General features: G+C 28.6%; 2 protein-coding genes across 5 annotated transcripts; both read left to right on the top strand.

Annotated features, from left to right (window-relative positions):
• The first annotated feature begins 259 nt into the window (after positions 1 to 259).
• Positions 260 to 8,491, top strand: LOC130667541 (lethal(3)malignant brain tumor-like protein 3). 4 transcript variants are annotated; one of them, XM_057469187.1, is made up of 18 exons: positions 260 to 404; positions 2,496 to 2,748; positions 2,887 to 3,280; positions 3,376 to 3,690; positions 3,793 to 4,491; positions 4,618 to 4,667; positions 4,750 to 4,915; positions 4,985 to 5,171; positions 5,260 to 5,548; positions 5,620 to 5,818; positions 5,897 to 6,117; positions 6,204 to 6,435; positions 6,558 to 6,747; positions 6,822 to 6,943; positions 7,023 to 7,401; positions 7,495 to 7,593; positions 7,670 to 7,994; positions 8,089 to 8,491. In XM_057469187.1, exons 1-18 carry the CDS (start codon positions 382 to 384, stop codon positions 8,212 to 8,214), a joined length of 4,269 nt encoding a protein of 1,422 aa, XP_057325170.1. In that variant the 5' UTR covers positions 260 to 381; the 3' UTR covers positions 8,215 to 8,491. The 4 variants fall into 4 exon arrangements, with proteins under 4 accessions (XP_057325170.1, XP_057325167.1, XP_057325168.1 ...); XM_057469184.1 differs by having other exon boundaries at positions 3,793 to 4,667; XM_057469185.1 differs by lacking the exon at positions 260 to 404 and adding an exon at positions 1,818 to 1,968 and having other exon boundaries at positions 3,793 to 4,667.
• Positions 8,492 to 8,851: 360 nt separating this feature from the next.
• On the top strand, positions 8,852 to 19,870 carry LOC130667542 (fringe glycosyltransferase). Its single transcript, XM_057469189.1, has 9 exons — positions 8,852 to 10,102; positions 10,189 to 10,422; positions 11,052 to 11,100; positions 11,230 to 11,332; positions 14,594 to 14,762; positions 15,964 to 16,049; positions 18,896 to 19,061; positions 19,186 to 19,271; positions 19,655 to 19,870. Exons 1-9 carry the CDS (start codon positions 9,659 to 9,661, stop codon positions 19,713 to 19,715), a joined length of 1,398 nt encoding a protein of 465 aa, XP_057325172.1. The 5' UTR covers positions 8,852 to 9,658; the 3' UTR covers positions 19,716 to 19,870.
• Positions 19,871 to 21,089: the final 1,219 nt, after the last annotated feature.

Raw genomic sequence — 21,089 nt, 5'->3', positions numbered from 1 at the left:
AGAAAAACATTTTTTTTTTTATTTTTGACGTGTATTTTTAAAAATTTTTTCCTATTAATATTTTATTTAAAAAAAACTAATATCTGCTACTGAGTGTTATAGTATTTTTTATTTTTAAAATACATTAATATCAAGGCATATAGTCATTATTATTATTATTATATTTAATATGCATCAGTATTTTTCTTTTGTGTATAATGTAAATTCGGCTTTAATTTTAACTCGTAGAAAATACTTTCATGGGGGTGATGTTCGTTCGTAGTGGTGTAGTATAAGGATTGAAAAACGCATGCGCACTAATTATTTTACAATTTTACACAAAGCTTACGCACTTGGTTATTTAGTGTGTATATGTGTCGGTATGTACAATAGTTACAAACGATGGCGACTGATAACTTTAAAATGTGAGTACTTAATTCTTTAAATTATAGTTTTAAATATTATAAAATAATAGTATATACGTTCGGTAAAGATAATAAAATACTATAGATATATTTCTATAAATTGACATTTAATATTTAAACCATTTTGCAAACGTTATAATTGTATGTAATGGCATAGCGCGAAATACAACATACCAAGTAATACGTTATACCATTTTTTGCTACCAATAAAAATAACAAATTATATTTATAAATAAATAAATATAATGTAATAATTTGTAGCTATTTGGTCATTAATTATGACTTGAGTTTCAAAATATATAAACATGCTTTACTACAATAAATATATAAAGATTATTAAATTTTAAAAAGTACATTATATATCATGATCTAGGACCAATTGAGAATGTATTAATTTAATTTTAAGTTAATATACTTCCGTAGCATGAGAAATAAAATTTTTATCATCATCAAATAACTTTTAGTAAGATCGTAATTAAATTATTATTACTAACAAAATTAATAAATATAATAATAATTTTTGTGGTAGTATGAAAAATGACTTAGTTACACGTGTATCTGTGGATATGTAGATCTGTAGATCTGTAAATGAGTATATAAATGTACGTGCGTTGCACCATTTCGATATGAAAAACTGAGGAAAACCCAAATATTTTCGCTGAAGTTTTCAACCATTATAGGAAACATTGATGTATGGGTTAATTAAAATTAATATAATTTAGTCTTTACATCAGAAAGGTGACATATTTAAAAATTACTTATATTTAACATTCAGTAAATCAATCGACTAAATTTTTTTTTTATTGGTTATTTTTCATTGGACTTTTAATTTTATTTTAATTATTGTATGACTAGTATGTTTATTTATGTGATAATAAGTCATATCAAATAAAATATATTAATGGTTATAATCAAAGTATTATATATATTAAAGTTTGTAAATAGCTATTTTTTAAATTTATTGATAAAAAATTTTTTCAACATTGGATAGTTTATTTTACTTTTTTAAATGCAAGGTTATCAGTTTTTATTTTCATTATATTTATTTCTGATACTTTTGATTCGAGTTTCAGTACCAAGTAATTATTATAAAATTATAATTTAAATAACAAAAAAAATTTAAGATAACCAATAATGTAAAATTATATTCAAATTTTAGTCGTAATGTATTGTCACTAGGGTGTGCTGAGTTACCTCACTTACAATCTATACGAAAGTATATCTATATATATAATGATATGTAGTGTCATCTAGTGGGAGAATAATAAATTTAATAGACAAAAATTAATTACATATATAAAGGAATATGTAAATGCAGAGCAGTCGTTTTTAATAAATTAAAAAAAAAAAAAGTTATTTTAATCGTAATATTCAAACAATTAAGTATTAAATATTATTTGAATAAAATGTTTATTAAATAGACTTTTAAATAATTTTTTTCTTACGAATTCCATATACATATTATAGTTATGTGATCAACACGAGTTTAGTGTTTAAATCAAAATTTTAAAAGAAAAAAATTATATATAGGTATACAAATACTTATATTGTCATAAAATAAAAGGTAGGAAGTAAGAAGAACAAGATGTAATTTGTTAATTTTATTATTAATGACGATTATATGAGTTTTAGTTTAGATACTAAAACTTTATTTCAATGTTATATATATATATATATATATATATATATATATATATATATATATATATAAAATTTGTTATAACAGATAAGGTGTAGTGGGAGAAAAGAATAAGAGTACGTGATGTAGTTAATAAAAAAGTTATTGGCTTATTTTATTAGTAAATTTTTTACGGTTCGACCAATTTAATAAACAAATTTAACAGTTTAAGCTTTTTTTACACTTAAATTATTATTTTATTCATTATATTAAGATATAAAGTCATTAATTACATTCGTAATATTTTAAGTAACACTAAAATATATTTCTCAGTAATCGCGCCTTTTTTTTTTTAGTTTAATTATGCATGTATACAATTTATATAAATCACTTTCACTGTTATCTTTTAATTCAAAAATTCTTAATTATCTTCTTATAAAATTTTATTTTAAACATTCAACCCTTATGAACAGGATGGAAGAAACAATTCAAGTTGAGGATATTTCAAGCTCAGAGATACTACAACAGAGAGTATCAGCAGTAACCGATGATGATTCAGCAACACCAGCAGCAGCAGCAGCAGCACATGTTGTACCAGTGGTATACATTCAACCGAATAAAATTCAACATTCAACCCCTTTAAATCAGCAGATACCATCATCTACTTTACAATTAGTAAACTCAACAACATCAACTGCAACCATCATTAACCCCATTAACGCTCCGGTAAATTATTAAAAATTTTTATTTATTTTTTTTTTCCTGTGTTTTTGAATTATTTAGCTACATATTTACATGCTTGTTAGCTATTATTAAAAACATTAATTTCATTTTGTTTTATTTATGAATTTATTTTTTTGTTAGATTGTTACTGCTCAAAATAAAGTATTCATACAAGGCCCACATACAATTAGTTTGTCTCCAAATAAGCAGCATTATGTAATAAGACAACCTATAACAGCTAGTGTTGTAACTACAACTCCAACTTCTGCTCAAGTACAAAAGCACATATTAGTGCGAAAGCCTGCACAAATTTTGCCATTAAATAAAACACCCTCACCACCGCCTCAGCCACCTTTACTTCCGCCAGTTTCACCAAATAATCAGATAATTAATCAACAAACTGGAAAACATAATAATAATTTATCATATATTAATACACTTGATAAATCCATAAAGCCACGAGACAATCGGTCAATTATAATGGATTCATCAACATCAACACCAGCAGTACCACTTTCAAAAACAACAGTAACAGGTAAATATTCTCAAACGGTATTTACCTTGTAAATAAAAATAATAATATTTATCATCATTATTATTATTATTGTTTTTTTTTTTTGTTATTGATAGGAATTGGTTCAACTAACCAGACACTTTTACCAAAACAAAAGTTGGTAATTGCTCCAGTACCAATACTGGGCCAAACGACAACGACAACAGCAGTAGGACCACAAGTAAAAAATGTTACAAATTTTTTGTTACCAGTAACTATATCACAGCAGGGTATCACAGAATCTTCAAAACAACAAAGCGTATTTAATCTTAAAGTGACCAGTGGCAAAGTCAATAGTAGTGTAGAGATTAGTAATAACAATAATAACAACAGCAATACCACTAGCAGCAGCAGCAACAGCAACAGCAACACTAGCAAAGGAGCTATAACAGGTAAGCCATAAATTTAATAAAACATATTATTTTATTATCTTGTTTTTTAAGCAAATGTTCACAGTCGTATTTTAATAAATTATTATATTATTTTCATTTAAGTATTACGAGAATCTTCTAAGTCAACATCGTCAAATAATCCTCCACCTCTTCATCCAATAAAAAAAATAAGTCTATTCAATAAAAGTACTGAAATTAATGTCAGTTCATCAACATCAACATCAACATCATCATCATCATCATCATCATCATCATCATCACCACCAACGTCAGATGGGATTAAAATAACCGAAAATCCAGACTCAGCGGTCATTACACCAATACCGAATAATAATGATAGTAATAAAATTGATGAAAGCCATACTGAAAAAAGAAAAAAAACAATTAGTAATATTTTATTACGAGGCTCAGGGGTAACTACTGAGAAAAGGCCAAAAAAACAAAATCTTTCAAAAACAAGAGAATGCCCTGAAGACAGTGAAATAATTGATCAATTAAATAGTCCGCAGTTATTGGGAAAAAATATACGAGATAAAAAACCGTCTCAAAATGACGATGATATAACTTTAATTAAAGTTGTCACAAGTCAAATAGGAAAATCTAATAAAAATAATAATATTAGTAACGGTAATATCAATAGCAATACTAATAGCAAAAATGATAATAGTTTCACCGATACTGCTACAACAGATGATGATATTAAAATTGAAATGATTAAATCTTCAAGTAATGTTAATTCAAATATGACAAATGGTGATAAACAAAATATTAAATCCAACAGTCACACCGAAGAACTTAATGGTAATAATACTCAATATCACAATAATAATAATAATAACAATAATAATAATAATAATACCAATAATAATAATAATAATAATAATCATCGTCATCATCACAACGATCCAAATTTTGACGTAAACAAAGCTTTGGAATGGAAAGATGGTGTTGGAAGTTTACCTGGAAGTACCCTTAAGGTAATTTTATTATTTATCTTATTTATCAATAATTACGTATAAATATATATTTTAAATTGAATTTTATGCACATCTCGTGTAGTTTTGCATTAACGAGTTTGGGCTAATGGAAGTCGTTGATGAAGATAACTCCAAACAAGATAAACACAACAACATCGGTGATAAGGAAAATGTCTGTTTATCACCCCAAAATTCTTTGAAACCAGCACCAGCAATTACCGTAACCACTGTTACCACCGAAAAGAAAAGTACGTATATTTACAAATAACATAATACAATTTATATATATATATATATATTATAATACATATTAACAGGTGAAGATAAGAAAAGTCGTACTGCTGTATCCTTTGCACCTTCAAATGACACCCTATACTGTTGTGAAAGTTGTGGTTGTTATGGACTGGCCGCCGAATTTGAAAGTCCAATATCTTGTAGTCCAGCGTGCTCTGAAATTATAGAAGATAATAAACAAATTCAACTACGTCGAGAAAAGGAAGCTAGGTTAGTTTTGTTTTTCTTTTTATTTATTTATTTAATTATATAGATTTTTTCGTAATTGCTTATATATTTTGTGAATTATGATATCTAGAGATTTAAAAGCAAAAAGAAAGCGAAAAAAATTATTGCAAGAAAAAACAGCAAAAGCACTGCAACAGCAACAACAAGAAAAAGAACAAGAACAAGAACAAGGACAGGAAGAACAAGAACAACAAGATAAACAGAAAGATGACAAAAAGGAACCGATTGAAATAAAACATGATCCTCCACTACTGACGCCAAAGATTGAATCAGATGATGATACATCTATTAATAACTTGGATGAAACAAGTCGACAAAGTGGTAGTAACGTCAGTAATGAACCGGCATCAGAACCAAAGGTATATTATCAAATATTTTATTGTATATGTAATATATATTTATGTTCTTTTTTTCTTATAAATTTTTTCAGTATCCTTGGCAAACAGGAAAACACGGTTTTTCATGGGCTAAATATTTGGAGTACACTAAAGCAAAGCCAGCACCACTTAAACTATTTAGAGATCCATTCCCGTATGGAAAAAATTTGTTCAGAGTCGGTATGAAGCTCGAAGGAATTGATCCTGAACATCCTTCGCGTTACTGTGTACTAACAGTATTCGAAGTAGTTGGTAAATTTTATTTATTTATAAATTTATAAACAATTAAAATAATCCGTCATATAAAATATTAAATTTATTGTTCAATAGGTTATCGAGTACGTTTGCATTTTGATGGATATCCTGAAAATTTTGATTTTTGGGTAAATGCTGACAGTATGGATATTTTTCCGGTTGGTTGGTCGGAAAAACACGGACATCGATTAAATCCACCAAAAGGATACGTTCCAAGTAATTTTAATTGGAATGCTTATCTTAAGACTTGTAAAGCAACTCCAGCACCAAAAATTGCTTTTGCGAATCATAAAAGTGTAAGTTGTATTCATTTTTAAACTCTGTTGTAGTATAAAATAAAGTAATTAAATTTATTTATTAAATTTGTTTTTTTTTTAAATAGACGGTGTTTGCACCAGTTGGATTCCGAGTTGGAATGAAGTTAGAAGCAGTAGATAGAAAGCACTCGCCTTCGGTCTGCGTCGCAAGTATAGCTGGTGTTATGGATTCACGAATTCTTGTGCACTTTGATTCTTGGGATGAAGTCTACGATTATTGGGCTTATCCAAATTCACCTTATATTCATCCTGTAGGATGGTGTCATCAGTATGGACACAGTCTTACGCCACCAAACCGTAAATTTATTACTAATATTTTTACACATAATTATTTAATAAATAACTAACTAATATATATATATATATATATATATATATATATATATATATATATATATATAATTTTTTTTTTCGTTTAGATTACAAAGACTCTAAATCATTTACTTGGGATGCATATTTACGAGAGACACGCTCGGTTGCGGCACCTGCTAGAGCTTTTAAGCAAAGAGCTCCTTTAGGTTTTAAACGAGGAATGAAATTGGAAGCAGTTGATCGACGTGTTCCACAATTAATTCGAGTAGCAACAATTGAAGATGTCAAAGACCATATGTAAGTTTTATTTATTTAAAATTTAAATTTTTTATCTTAAAAAATAAATCAATATCAATGATAATTATTAACAGGGTAAAAATTCGCTTTGATGGATGGCAAGAGAGTTATTCTTACTGGATTGATGATGATTCACCAGATATACATCCAATGACTTGGTGCTCAAAAACTGGACATCCATTAGAACCTCCTTTAAGTAAGTTATAATAATAATAATAATAATAATAATAATAATATTTAATTTGTTAATTGAATTTTTTTTTGTTTCTATTTAGCTCCAGAATTGCTTAATGAACGCACAGAATGTGGTACTCCTGGTTGCCGAGGTATCGGCCACGTCAAAGGACCTAAATTCGCTACACATAATTCAGCATCAGGTTGTCCTTACTCTGCTCAAAATTTACATAAAATTCGAATGGTATCCGATCGTCTCAATGTTAAGCATGAAATTTGTGATTATGATGAAGATTCACCGTCATCACCATCGTATGACATAATACTGAAAATTGAAAAATCAGAAAAAATTAAAACCTCTGGGGACAAATCGGGAAAACATTCTCCAATAAATTGCAAACCATTGAAATTAGAGAAGGATATAAAACTCGAGGATTATGAAAATGATGAATCTGATCAACGTTTGGAAACATCAGAGAGGTTTGTTGTTTATAATTATTTAATAAATTTATTATATATATTTATTTATTTAACATTATTAATTTTTTATTTTTTTCCTTGTTACACTTGTAGATCGAAAAAATTTTCTAAGCACAATTATCATCACAGTGATGCAGGACAGACTGATGATGACGATGTGGCACCACCACCTGCAAGAAAACGCCGTAAAAAGTATGAAAAAAAAATAATTATTTTTGTTTTAACAATTAAATGTTGTATTATAAATTTTAATTAATTTATTATCTAGACGGCATGTTTCTGAAGAACCTAATTTTTCATTGCCTGTTACGGATACAACCACACCAGGGACACCTGCTCCAACTGCAAATTTATATTGCTCCAATAATATTCCGGACAAGCAACTTCGTACTGAAATTTATCAATCTGTCTACAATCCTGGATACAATCCTCTACCAGATGCTCCACACATATGGGCTAAACACAGTAATGCTTTGAATCGTGTAGTCGCTAAACAGAATACCAATCCTCGAAGATGGTCCAATGAAGAAGTAATTAAGTTTATTGCAAGTGTTCCCAATTGCAAAGAAGTAGGCAGCATTTTCCGTAAACATGTAAGACATACTAAAATAATTGACAATTATTCAAATAATAATAATAATAATACTTATAATTATATAATATATAATATTTTTTGTTCATTTTTAGAGTATCGATGGTGAAGCATTTTTAATGTTGACACAAGAAGATCTGGTATCACTCTTAGGTCTACGACTGGGCCCAGCCATAAAATTATATAACAGTATTGTATTATTACGTCGAAAAGCAACGTGAAGAAAAATTGTGTTTTTTTTTTTTTAATATTTTTTTTTATCATTATCTCATGAGCCTTGATCGCGTTCATTATTAATATTAATATTATTATATATTTCATTTAGTGTTTAATAAGTTAATATTAATTACATTAATGTGACACACGTTGTGATTATCATTCACATTTAATTATTATTATTATTATTACTGTACAAATGTACATATTTATATATATATATATATACATATTCCCATACTTAATAGATTTAACTAGCTATGTAAATGTGTCCTACAATATAATAAAAATTTTGTTGAATACAATTAATTGTTATTATTTAAGCTTTTATAATAATAATAATAACAAGTATCATCACAAGATCGTTCAAAAAATATATGAAATAAACGCACGCGCACAGTTAATTTTCTCACTCTCTCTCGCACATGTTGTTGAAGACGTCCTTGATCGTGATTGGTTCTTTCGAACGCCCCAACCACCTTTTCATCCCTACTATTCTACTTATGTTAGTGTTTTAGTTTTACATATCTTTATGTTTAATGTTGATTCTCTCTTCTCTACAGATGCTAGTGATGCTACAGACTACAGATCAGCTCAGTCTCAGTGTGCTCTACACTGCTCTACACACCACTAACTACTTTACTCTTTACTACAGCATTATAGGATTTATAGTGATACCACTGGATACCACCACCAGGACACCAGCAGACCAGCAGCAACTAAACACCAATATCATCAGCCCTGCCAATGTTTACACACTTTACTCACATACATTCATATATAATGTCTTGTGTCTTGTTGTATTACTACTATATATACATATATAATACTTGTATACCAGCCAGTGTAACTCGAACGACTCGAACTAACTGTCCCTCGGTAGTTGGTGTCCCAAGTCTCCAGTCCCCAACTCCCCAGTCCCAATAACCAGCTGCCAGTTGCTTCGTTGCTTTCATCCAGTCAACAGTCAGCAGTTAGCAGTCAGCCGTCACGAGTTGTTGCAATATTTATTTACTTATATTTTAATTCATCATCAATTAGTAATTTTTGTGTCCTATTATTATCAGGTATAACCAGTAGCTTAAATAAATAGCGGGCAATTTAACAACCAGTGTATCCAAGTTTTATTATAAAATTATTTGTGACAGTTAATATGTTTATGTGTAAATCAAATAAATATCAATAACTTTAAATACTATTATTGAAATAAAGTGAAAATGATGAGGATGATGAAAAAAATAACAATAATTTACTGTAAAAACTATTTTTTAGTCAGGTTGATAATTAAATAACTTAAATGACATAATAATAATAATAATAATAATATTTGATGAATTTGAATAAATCAATAATATAAAGTTATAAAATAGATTGTTGATCGGGACAGATAAAAGTTTAGGTGTAGTAGTTGTCGTAGTTGTTAGTTGGACGCGTGAGCGTGAGTACGTTATGAGTGTATTGTTTTTATTGTTTTCGTCAGTTAGTAGTAGCAGTTGCAGTTATTGCAGTTATTGCTGTTATTGCAGTAAATTTTCAAATGAAAAGAAAAAAAATGTTGAGCCACTAGTGTTATTATCATCATCGTTAATGCTCGACAGAGTGGAAAACCGTGACGGCTCCCGCCAGGACGAAAAAGACAGTAGTGGGCTGGTTAATTATAAATTTATAAAAAGTGTTGGCGTGCTGGATGGTGGGATTTCTATTAACATCATCAGCACCACCAGCAGCATCACCACCACAACCACCACCATCAATAAAATAATGCCTCGGACGATTACAAGACGAGGATTCCAGGCCCTTGTACTTGTACTCGTTACCGTTTATGCAACCGTATTAATATATCAGGCAGTTTTGTCACCACCGGTTATTTCCCCAGTCATGTCACATCAACAGGTGATGATTATGATAATCTTTATAATTTATTTGAAATATATAAATGTATTGATTTAATTTATTATTTTTTGGATTTTCTTAAATAGTGGCCTGAAGAAAATTTAATTGGATTAACTAACGGTCACAGTGTAAATTTTCCAGTGCAAAGGCTAATCGACGTCGAAGAAACAACTGTAACACCTTCACTGGCAACAGTTACAACAACATCTTTATCAACAAACCTTAATGATCTTTTTATTAGTGTTAAAACTACAAGGCACTATCATCATTCCCGGTTACCGGCTATAATCACCACGTGGTTTCAAGATGCCAAAGATCAGGTTTGTACAGCACGCGTCATATACTCATATACTCATATAATGATATCCTAAGGCCAGTAGTGTGAGCTGTTGTTATTTCATTTTTTCATTATATCATTTAAATCAACCATACTCACAAACTCACAAACTCACAAAAACCTTGTTTTACATTTTTTTTTATCTTGTGTATATTATAATTATAATAATAATAAGTATAAGAATAAGAATCGTTTCAATAATATGCTAAGAGATATTAGTACACTTAAAAGTTGTTGTAATTAATTATGTTTATGATAGTGATGATATTTTTAACGCGACCGTCAGTTCTTCCTCTTTACTCTATATAAATAAATGGGATAATTGAGACAATTATACGCATTAAAAAATTAGCTGAAATATGCGAGGCTTTTTCGGTGAATCATCTTATCCGTGTTACTGATGATTATCATGATGATGATGATGATGATGGTGGTGGTACGTTCATTACTAAAAACTACGGCATATAAGAAACAGATGTTTTAAATGGACAAAAGCAATTCATGTATATAAATTTCAGATGATTTACAAAAAAATCAATCTAAATTTAATCATTGCATTTTAAAAACTTAATTTGTAAAAGGTATATAAATTTTTTTTATTAAATATTTCAGACGTGGTTCTTTACCGATCGTGACGATCCACATTTTCAGAATTTAACAAGTAAGTTACACAGATTCTCGCCCAAATAAATACAATTTTTTATAATTTATTACATGCCGTAAAAATTCAGATCACCAATGATGTGCAATTAATCAGAATTTTTTTTTTTTTTTTTTAATTTATTTGTAGATGGTCATATGATCAATACCAAATGCTCATCTTCTCACAATAGGAGAGCATTGTGCTGCAAGATGTCTGTAGAACTGGATACATTTCTTGAAAGCGGTAAAAAGTAAGAACAAATCTTATTATATTTATATATATGTTGTGATAATTACTATTATTAAAAAAAAAAAAATAACAGTTATAATAATTTTATTAAATAATGGAATATTTAAAAAAAAAAAATTTTTTAAATAGCAGCCGGTAATCGGGATGCGCGCTATTCGGTGATTTAATCATGCGTCGTTGGTCTTGTCTAAGATGTTTAAGAATGTCTATGTAATACGTACATATATGATGTATATAATAAAAGAGAAAATTTAAAATATACTGTGTGAGTAGAACACGCTTGGCGGTATAGTGTTTCAAATGTCACATGCGGGTTACACACACATACATTTTTATAGTTAAAGTTACGGCGGTTTTATAGATAAATTTATACGGTGGTTATTGTGTGTAACGTGATAATGCTCTATATTAATAAGTTTTTTTATTAATACAATTTCGCTTTATAAAAATAAAGTTGGTTGATTGATTTTTTGAATTTGCAGATAACACAAGTTTAATATACTGGTGGTATTTTCCCAGTATGTATTAATTATTCTTAGAAAATTTAATAAATACCTCTATAATTTTAAGACGATTATTCTGATACCTGATATTTGTATCCATATAAATTTTTATTTACTCGATACAAATAATAATAATAACAAAATTTATAATGACAACAGCTATACGATAATTATATATTAAGTATGTTATATATTATTCGTACCGGATGAAAAATAAACTAAAAATTGAGTTATTTTTTCGTTCGGCAAAATACACGTGTAGCGGCAAGGTACGCAATTCCACGGAGTAGATCTTGCGTGACTTGTAAGCCGTTGCATGGTAATGTCACGTAATAAGTGTTTTAGAGAAGACCAAGAGATGCCATATCCCTTATTTCTGTTCGCTCAACTCTTCCTGAATGTACACCACTTTTTTTTTTTATTTTTCATTCAATCCTTTTTTTTTTTTTTTTTTTTTTTTTTTTTCTGTGTAATACCTCCGACAGGCAGCGCGGTTAGTTGCTCGAGTTATTTTTTTCTTATTACATTCCTGACACATTGTCATCATTTATAATACTCATCACACGGACCTTTACTCACATGCATAAAACACGAATCAAAATTATTATTTTTATTTTTTATAAAAAAAACCTTTTTCATATTCAATTTACATATATAATATGTTTTATTATAATTTTTAGTACTCGAACTTGTAATTTATTTTATAATATGCCGAAAAAAAAGTTTATTTGTCTCAAGGCAATAAATTTAATTGATAATTTTTTATTTTGACAGCAAAATTTTTTTTATTGAAAATAATATTAATATTAAAATTAAAAAAACTCTTTAATCATACATCTTGTCACATGTATATACATTAATTTGCTCAATAAATTTATTATACATATATGTATATATAATACGTAATGAATGACACAAGCGTGTCGCGGCGCTTCATCATATAACAAGTCAACGGCATATGTGATAAGTATAGCACACACCCATCAATAATATAACTTATGTGTTATGTGACTCTTGAGAACCGTCTTTTATGACTTTATTATAAATATCATAACCATTGATAAAATTAATATAAAAAAATAGTTTACTACAGATAAAGTTAAAGAGTATTGATGGAAATAACATATATAATAGAATATAAAAGAAAATAAATATATAAGCAGTTTCATCCTCATCCTCATCCTCATGATGACATGAAAGTTGAGTTGTAATAATGCATATATACATAAAAGATGATGAGATACACGAGCAGACGCATACAACATTCGTTTTTCATCTAGATGGCAAAATATTAAAGAGTTTCTCTCGGTCCATGATATGAGTTGCGTGCATGTCGCTATTTGAAGATTTACCCGGCACGGTGTGGTTTCGTGGTCGTGCAAGAACTGGTTTGCACCTGATACTAGCCTCACTAGCCTCACTAGCCTCGCTAGCGATCGTATGACGCGGTTCGTTGCCTCCCTCTCTCCCTGATACTTTCAATCCCCATACCATTGCTCCTTATTGTCCCTTATATTGCGTCTTTGCTGTGTACTCCACATCCTTTATATACGCAAACTAATAATTTTTTTTTTTATACTATTTTTTTATCATAAAATGTGTATATCAATCCAGTTTAATCGTGATCAGTGTTATGACTTTTATTCCACTTGAAATTTGATATAAGCATTAGTCATTAAAAAAAAAAAAAAATTGGAGTGAAAGTAGGCAGCAAAATTTAATACCACATTCGATTTGAAATGTTTTGAACGAATAATAATAATAACAGTAAAAAATAATTATTACATTTTTGTTACATGATAGTTTTATCATTAAATATAAAATATAATATCAAAATATATTTGATTACTCTGCGATAATATACAACGATTTCATTCGAAACATCAATATTTGATATACAATAAATTTCAGATGAATTACATCCTATACTCTGGCTATCAAACTTTTATACTTTTATTATTGCATATAGATCTATTTCATTTATAAAATATAAATTTTAAGTATATGTACTCTGTGTTGGAACAGTGAAAAAGTTTAATTTTATATTGAAATATAATAGTAGTGATAAGTAGTTTTATAGCTGGCGCTAAAATGTATTAAGAAAATGAATTTAAATAAGTTAGTTTTGCATGTGCGACGTGCGAGCGGGTTGGGGTAGAGTGAGGATAGGGTGAGGGTACAGATCGCGGCTGTTACGATGGCGGTGGTGGTGGCGATGGCGGATGTACCAATGAACTCTGTTGCGATAGTCAACGAGCTTCTTCCGGTAGCGACGGGACCAACCACTCCCCATGCATTCGCTATTGCAGAATATTACTATATATAACTCGAAAATTTTTTAATCCAAACTTTTATACCGTCAATCATATTATTTATCAACATAATAAATTTTATCAAAAAATTTATATTCAAACTTGTGTGTAAATCCATGTATACATATAACTCAATGATAGTTATTTTTATTTTATGCAAAAGCGTTTTTACTGAAAAATAATCGTATAATATTTTAAATATATATCATGGGTATTTACCATCATCCTGCTTACAGAGCATAAAATATTGAGGATTTATATATTATTATTATTTTTTACAGATCGTAAAACAGGTGGTATTCGTATATATTATATTGCCTTAAAGTTTTTCTAAATTATCATTCATACATAAAAGATATCGATTTTCTTGAAATTATTTATTATTGAGATGATAACTGTAATCATCGATAAACAAAAAACTTATTCAATATTTATATTATTTTTCAGATGGTTTTGTCATTTTGATGATGATAATTATGTAAATGTCCCACGTCTTTTGCGGTTGCTGGACAATTACAATCCTCGGAAAGATTGGTATCTTGGTAGACCCTCAATACCAGCACCTTTGGAGATTATGAGACAACACGGAAGCTTAGCTGAACCTTCCAAACGATTTGTAAGCATTGTTTTTTATTATGTTAATACTTCATTTATTTTTTTATGATAACTTGATGTGAATTAGTTTACATTAATAGTCAAGATATAATTTTATAAAATGTTGATGTTGGTTTACATGATAACAATGAAACAGATAAATATAAATAGCCAACTAACTTAAAATAACAATGTTATTAAATTCTTGATTTCCGTTTAAAAGCTATTGCATTACATTAATGCATACAAAGTTTATTGATCTTGTTGTTTTCTGATATTCACTCAGTTAATATTTTATAATAACATTATACTTATATAAGTTATGTCGTGCACGCGAATTCATTTACTGAAAAATTTTCATATTAAAATAACTAATATACCCATGGTGCGTTGAAGCGAACAATTTTTGATAGGAAATGTAGCTATTATATGGAAAAAAAAAAAAAAAACCAAATAAAAAAGATGTCTGTACAGAAAATAAACCCGGTGTGTGTTCATGACCCGTGTCGGCCTCGTTGCGGTTATATCTCTCTGGATTCTAAGGTATGCTGCTGCTGCTCCTGCTGCTGCTGTTACTGTTCCTGTTGCTGTTGCTACTCTTATTGCATCGAGATGGATACTTTTGCTCTTTCGCTTAAGTCGTTTATAGTTTCGTTCTTGCACGTACATTACCTTCATTATTACTTTGATAATAATATTATTTATTCATAACAATTTCACTTTTACAGAAATATACATATTCTATGTATTGAAAATTAATACACGAGATAAAATATATCTGTATTTATTTAACGAAAGTTATAATGGGCAATGTCTGCACTTGCAAAAGTTTCTGTGGTAGCGGCCTTATTTGAGCTTTTAAAATTCAGTTATTACCTCGTTATAGTATACCGTAACACAAAACAAAAAAAGTCTATTAATATATAAATATAAAATGTAAAAAGTTTCGCATATAACAAGTATAAACATATAAAACAAGTATTTCATTATATATTGGATCATAGCATCTTTCGCAAATAACCGGATTGTATGTTTAGTCTCATATTGGATGATGCTATCGGTTAATGTGAGCTTGAGTTCATCAGTAGGGTTAACCATATATGCTATCTCACAAGAGCTTAACTTTAATATATCGATGTAAAGATATCATAATAATTAATATTATTATTATTTTTAGTTAAAAACAATAATTAATAATAATTTTTTTAATTTTTTTGTTACAGCGCAAAGTTAAATTTTGGTTCGCAACTGGAGGGGCAGGTTTTTGCATCAGTCGAGCTCTGGCACTGAAAATGGTTCCCGTAGCTGGGTGAGTTTTATATAAAATATTTTGATAATGGTGCTAAAAATACAAGGGATAGGTTTGCAGTTTGCATTATCATTTTCAGTGGATTTTCTATTTCTCTATGTATCGTTTGTGGCTACATTTTAATTGTAAAGAAAAAAAAGAAAAATTTTAAACATCTGGGCAATTTATTTGCGAAACTACAGAATAAACATATGTCTAATATAGTATTTCAAGTATATATTATTATTTCCATTGTATTTTTTGAGATGGATTGTTAGAAAAAATTAAAAAAGATGCACATATGATTATTGGCTAAAAAATAATCAACTATATTGTTAATGGTTTATTTTAATTATTCAATCGCGGTAAATAAATTAAGCTGAACCTGTCCACCGCAGATATTTTAATAGGCATAACCACTTACGAATTTGCTGTGGGTACATTTAGCTTTATCGATAAAAGTTAAATATTTTGCATTTAATTAATTGGGAGACATGAGTGCATTAAAAAAAAATAAAAAATAAAACAACTGAATAAAAATTCAAGGTTATTGGCAACATATGCACAAGGTGTATTAATGAATTATTAACATGATATACATGCAGCCTCTATAATTGAATGTGAAAAAAATTAAAAAAAAAACGAGATTATCAGCGCAGAATTACGTTTTCTGACGGACGTGGTATTTCCTCACGGTGGCAATTATCACGGGCAACGAAGCAAGTTACGTAGTCGGTAATAAAGGGGAGGACCGCTCGCGTTCTCACGTTGTGCCCCTCAAGCTAAAAGCCACACCACAACACAATGTTAAAGTTGATTATTCAAGTATACACATGGCAGTGGCAGTGGCAGTGGCAGTAGCAAGAGGAACAAGAGGAACAAGAGGAACAAGAGGAACAAGAGGAGACGTCGACCGTTCCGCTTTGCGATTGCCAAAGCAAGAATCACCTTGAGAATAACTACTAACAGATATTATATGTATAAAAAGGACATTGCTCCAATCCTGTGGATCAACATTTTAAGCCTGCCGCCTTTCTGCAGACTTACAACATAATTACGTACAGAACCTAATGGTAATACGTATATACAGACCATACAGACGATACTTGTCAATCGAAGCACGTTTAAAGTTTTTCTTTATATCGAACAAGACATTTCAATTTATTGTCAACATGAATTTTAAACTCTATGCAAATAAACTTTTAAATTAAACAACTTTAATTTATTGCCTCAACTAGTTTTTATAAAAATAATATTTATTTTTGCTCAATTAGTTATTTTGCTATTACCGGCAACCGTCAATTATCCTTAATAAAAAATCTATTCAATATAAAGAGCCTTCTTCAGTATTTAAAACAATTAAATGGACTTTTGATAAATTATACTGATCTTATATTATATGCTCTTTATTTATTATTATTGTTTGCTAAAATACGTGAAATAACTGGTGACGAAAGTGAGTTAGAGTTGAGTTTGGTTGGGTCTTATTAACGATTAACAAAAAGCAATGCCATGACACTGTCAAAGTCACATTATTAACGTAGTTTTTAATGTAGAAATATATATATACAGAGGTAGGAAGGCAGACAGACGGACATACTAAGTTTAACTTGTACTTGATCCCAAAATTTCGATTTCGACGGTTGGTATTTTAACGAGGCCGATATTCTCGGTGGATTTGTTGGTTCAGATTGTTATTTTTTTATATTTTTTTTTTTTTTTACTCGACTTTTATGTTAGAAAAGCCGAAAGGACGCGATCGGTTCTCTCAGATCCGGTGAGAACGTACATGAGATGAGAGACTGAACGACCGGTTGCAAGAGAAAAGATAATAAAAATAGTATAAAGCGCTTGAAATCTACGCGACAGAGAGCTCTACTGAATTGCGTACTCAATAATAATAAGCTATTCTTTAGAAGGGGTGGACGAGGCGATTTCGGTGCTGAAGCAACTAATCTGGCCAATTAAAAAGACCTCTTAGATACGACGAACCATCACTGTAGATATAACCAACCGAGGCCAAATCACACACTCGGGTATAAAAGGGTGAGGTAGGGAGAATTGAGACGATCGAGAATCCGACTGAGGTATTTGCTAATGAGCTTGCGTCCCTCCGCCAGCGCACAAACAAACGGACGACCCAATCCGAACAGAAAATGTTAATTAAGCGTGTCGCCGGCAACCGGCAACCGGCAACCACCACACTCGACTATTTATTTCATAAATTCACTTTTAATTGGCACCATGAAAATTTTTATCTCCGTAAAAACGACTAAAAAAATTTTTCAATTTCATTTTTTTTTTTTTTTTTTTTTAATTAATTTATAAATTTTTAAAACTTAAAAACATTATACTTATATTATCATTATTATCTATATAAATTGATTAGATGTCAATTGAATGAATGATTGATTATATGGCTGAATTTGTAAAATTAATTCATGAAAAAAAAAAAATAAAATAAAAAAATTTCACCAAGCCGTTAAAATATTAAGTATAATTGTAGAAATAAATTATATTAGTTGAAATCTCTTATCGCAAAAACATTTAATTGATTTCCATTTCCAAGCAAGTTTTATCATAATGGATATTTTAAAATTTTTCTGATATATTGATTAAAAAGTACTATTAATAAAATTTAGCTTTGTGAGCTGCAAACTGTAATATTTCGTGCCATTAGCATTATGTCGTTACCCAGCCATCGATTTGTGAGCTATATTATATAACTTTTATACTTAAAGTTTTTCAATCGATGGCGTTTTTTGAACTTACTAAACTCATTAGGACATATGATAAATTTTTTAAAATTTAAGTCGTGAAAACACCATAAATTATATTTAAAATAATTCCTCCACATGTTTTTACAGAGGTGGAAAATTTATAACGGTTGGTGATCGAATCAGACTTCCCGATGACGTGACAATGGGTTACATAATTGAACATCTTTTGAAAAAACAGCTTACGGTTGTCGAACAATTTCACTCCCATCTTGAACCGATGAAATTTCTCAACAACGATACATTTCACGAACAGGTATTTCAATATTGTATCCTTACTCGATAAAAAATATAAGGTTGCATGTTTACCGATACTTGAAAGAAAAAATAAAATATTCCATATTGGCATGTATACAAATCATAAATTATTATTTCCATAGATATCATTCAGTTATTCCAAGGGCCCCAGAGTCGAGTGGAACATCGTTAAGATTGACGGTTTTGACCTTAAGGATGATCCAAACAGGTATTTATTGACACAAATATTATTATTATTATTATTATTAGACCGGCTATATTTTTTGCTCGTATTATCTTATTTATTGACTACGTATATATAACTTACTTATCTTGAACTGCTAGTATTACTTTCCATTCCAAGCTGTTCCATTCCGCTCTGTGTGTGTGCATACGTGATTATTATAATAATTGCGTACATGAATTCAGTGTTGCCGTTATACAGCAAAATATATATAAGCGCATAGTAATCGAATAGAAAAAAGTATTTACGTTCTGAGAAATTATGCGTATAATAGTAAACTAGATATAGTTATATCCCGTTTATTATTTATGACTATGAAGATATATAATTGTGTTGATTAATATTAACAATTTATTATTTCGTTTCAGATTTCGATCAATACATTGTCGTTTGTTTCGACAAACAGAGATCAATTGCCCTCACAGATGATGATACACTACAATTGTTTGTAGTTTGCATATCAAACGCTTTCAGTAATTAAATCGCGCGTATCCAAAGAGAACGTCGTATGCATGTGAAAAATAATTTTTACCTTTGTTTCACATATTCTATTTGTATATTTTGTATAAATAATATTAATTATCTCTTTGTAAGCTATTAAGTCTATTTCATCTATAAATACATATACAAAAATCACATTATAATTGAAATGATGGTGATATATATCTATATCACATAAAAAACGGGTGATAAATGAATTTTAAATTGATTTAAAAACAAAATATAATATTAATTAGATTTTATATTTAATTGTGCAAATATTATATTATTTTTTAATACTAAACTAGTCTTTTGATAAATAATCAATTAAATGTAAGTTTCTTTTGAGAACGTGATATCTGTAATTAATTAAAATATTATATGTATTTATTTTACTATTTTATATTGAGTAACCAATGTAATTAAATGCGTGAATGGTAATGACCGTGCAATAAGAATTAAGAAAATGGATCATCTTCTTCGATCAAAGTCGAAAGAAAACATGTAGACTGATGTAATTCTATGTACTATACAGCATATGATATGCTATGATATTGCAAAAAACAAAATATTATATACTTAAAAATACTTTTAGAATATATTTATACCAATACAATGCGTATTTGATGGTATATGCATGTATATATCAAAAGTTGCCTGGAAATTTAATAAGCATTGTATTTATTATTACAATTGTAATGTATCATAACATGATGATAAAACAGATATCTTTATTTTCTTATTGGATCGATCAACTTATTCTCTACTTATGTATAAGCAGATTTGAATAAATCTTAAATTTTTATAAAAACCGATTTATTAAATACTTAATTATATTTTTATATATTTTACTAAAATAGTTTATATATACAGTTTATTAGACTTTACGTGCAAATTTTTGACAACAAAAGCCCATACTGCTTCATTGTTTATTAAAATTTTTCTAAAATTCAAGAGTTTATTCGTTATTTAACTTATTAAATATTTCTATGTTAAAATATTACACACGATAAAAATATTATTGTTATTATAATTATGAAAAATACAAATTGTGGTTAATATAAAAATAATATTTCAATTTTTTAAAATATCATATTATCCAGGTCTCTGGATATCTATTCATGTGTAATTTAATAATTATTAAAAAACCGAAATACAATTATTATTATCATATATATTTTACTTGAATTTATTCTTTTGATAAAAAAAAAAAAAAAATTATGCTAATGTAAGATTACAATAAATTTCCATATTATTATATATATAATATAACATAAAAGTTTAACTTGGCTGTTGATAATATGAAAACCTTCTGGTTTGTAT

Source organism: Microplitis mediator, chromosome 5 (genome assembly GCF_029852145.1).
Source record: "Microplitis mediator isolate UGA2020A chromosome 5, iyMicMedi2.1, whole genome shotgun sequence".
Lineage (NCBI taxonomy): Eukaryota > Metazoa > Arthropoda > Insecta > Hymenoptera > Braconidae > Microplitis > Microplitis mediator.
This window is presented reverse-complemented; position numbering and strand designations above follow the sequence as displayed.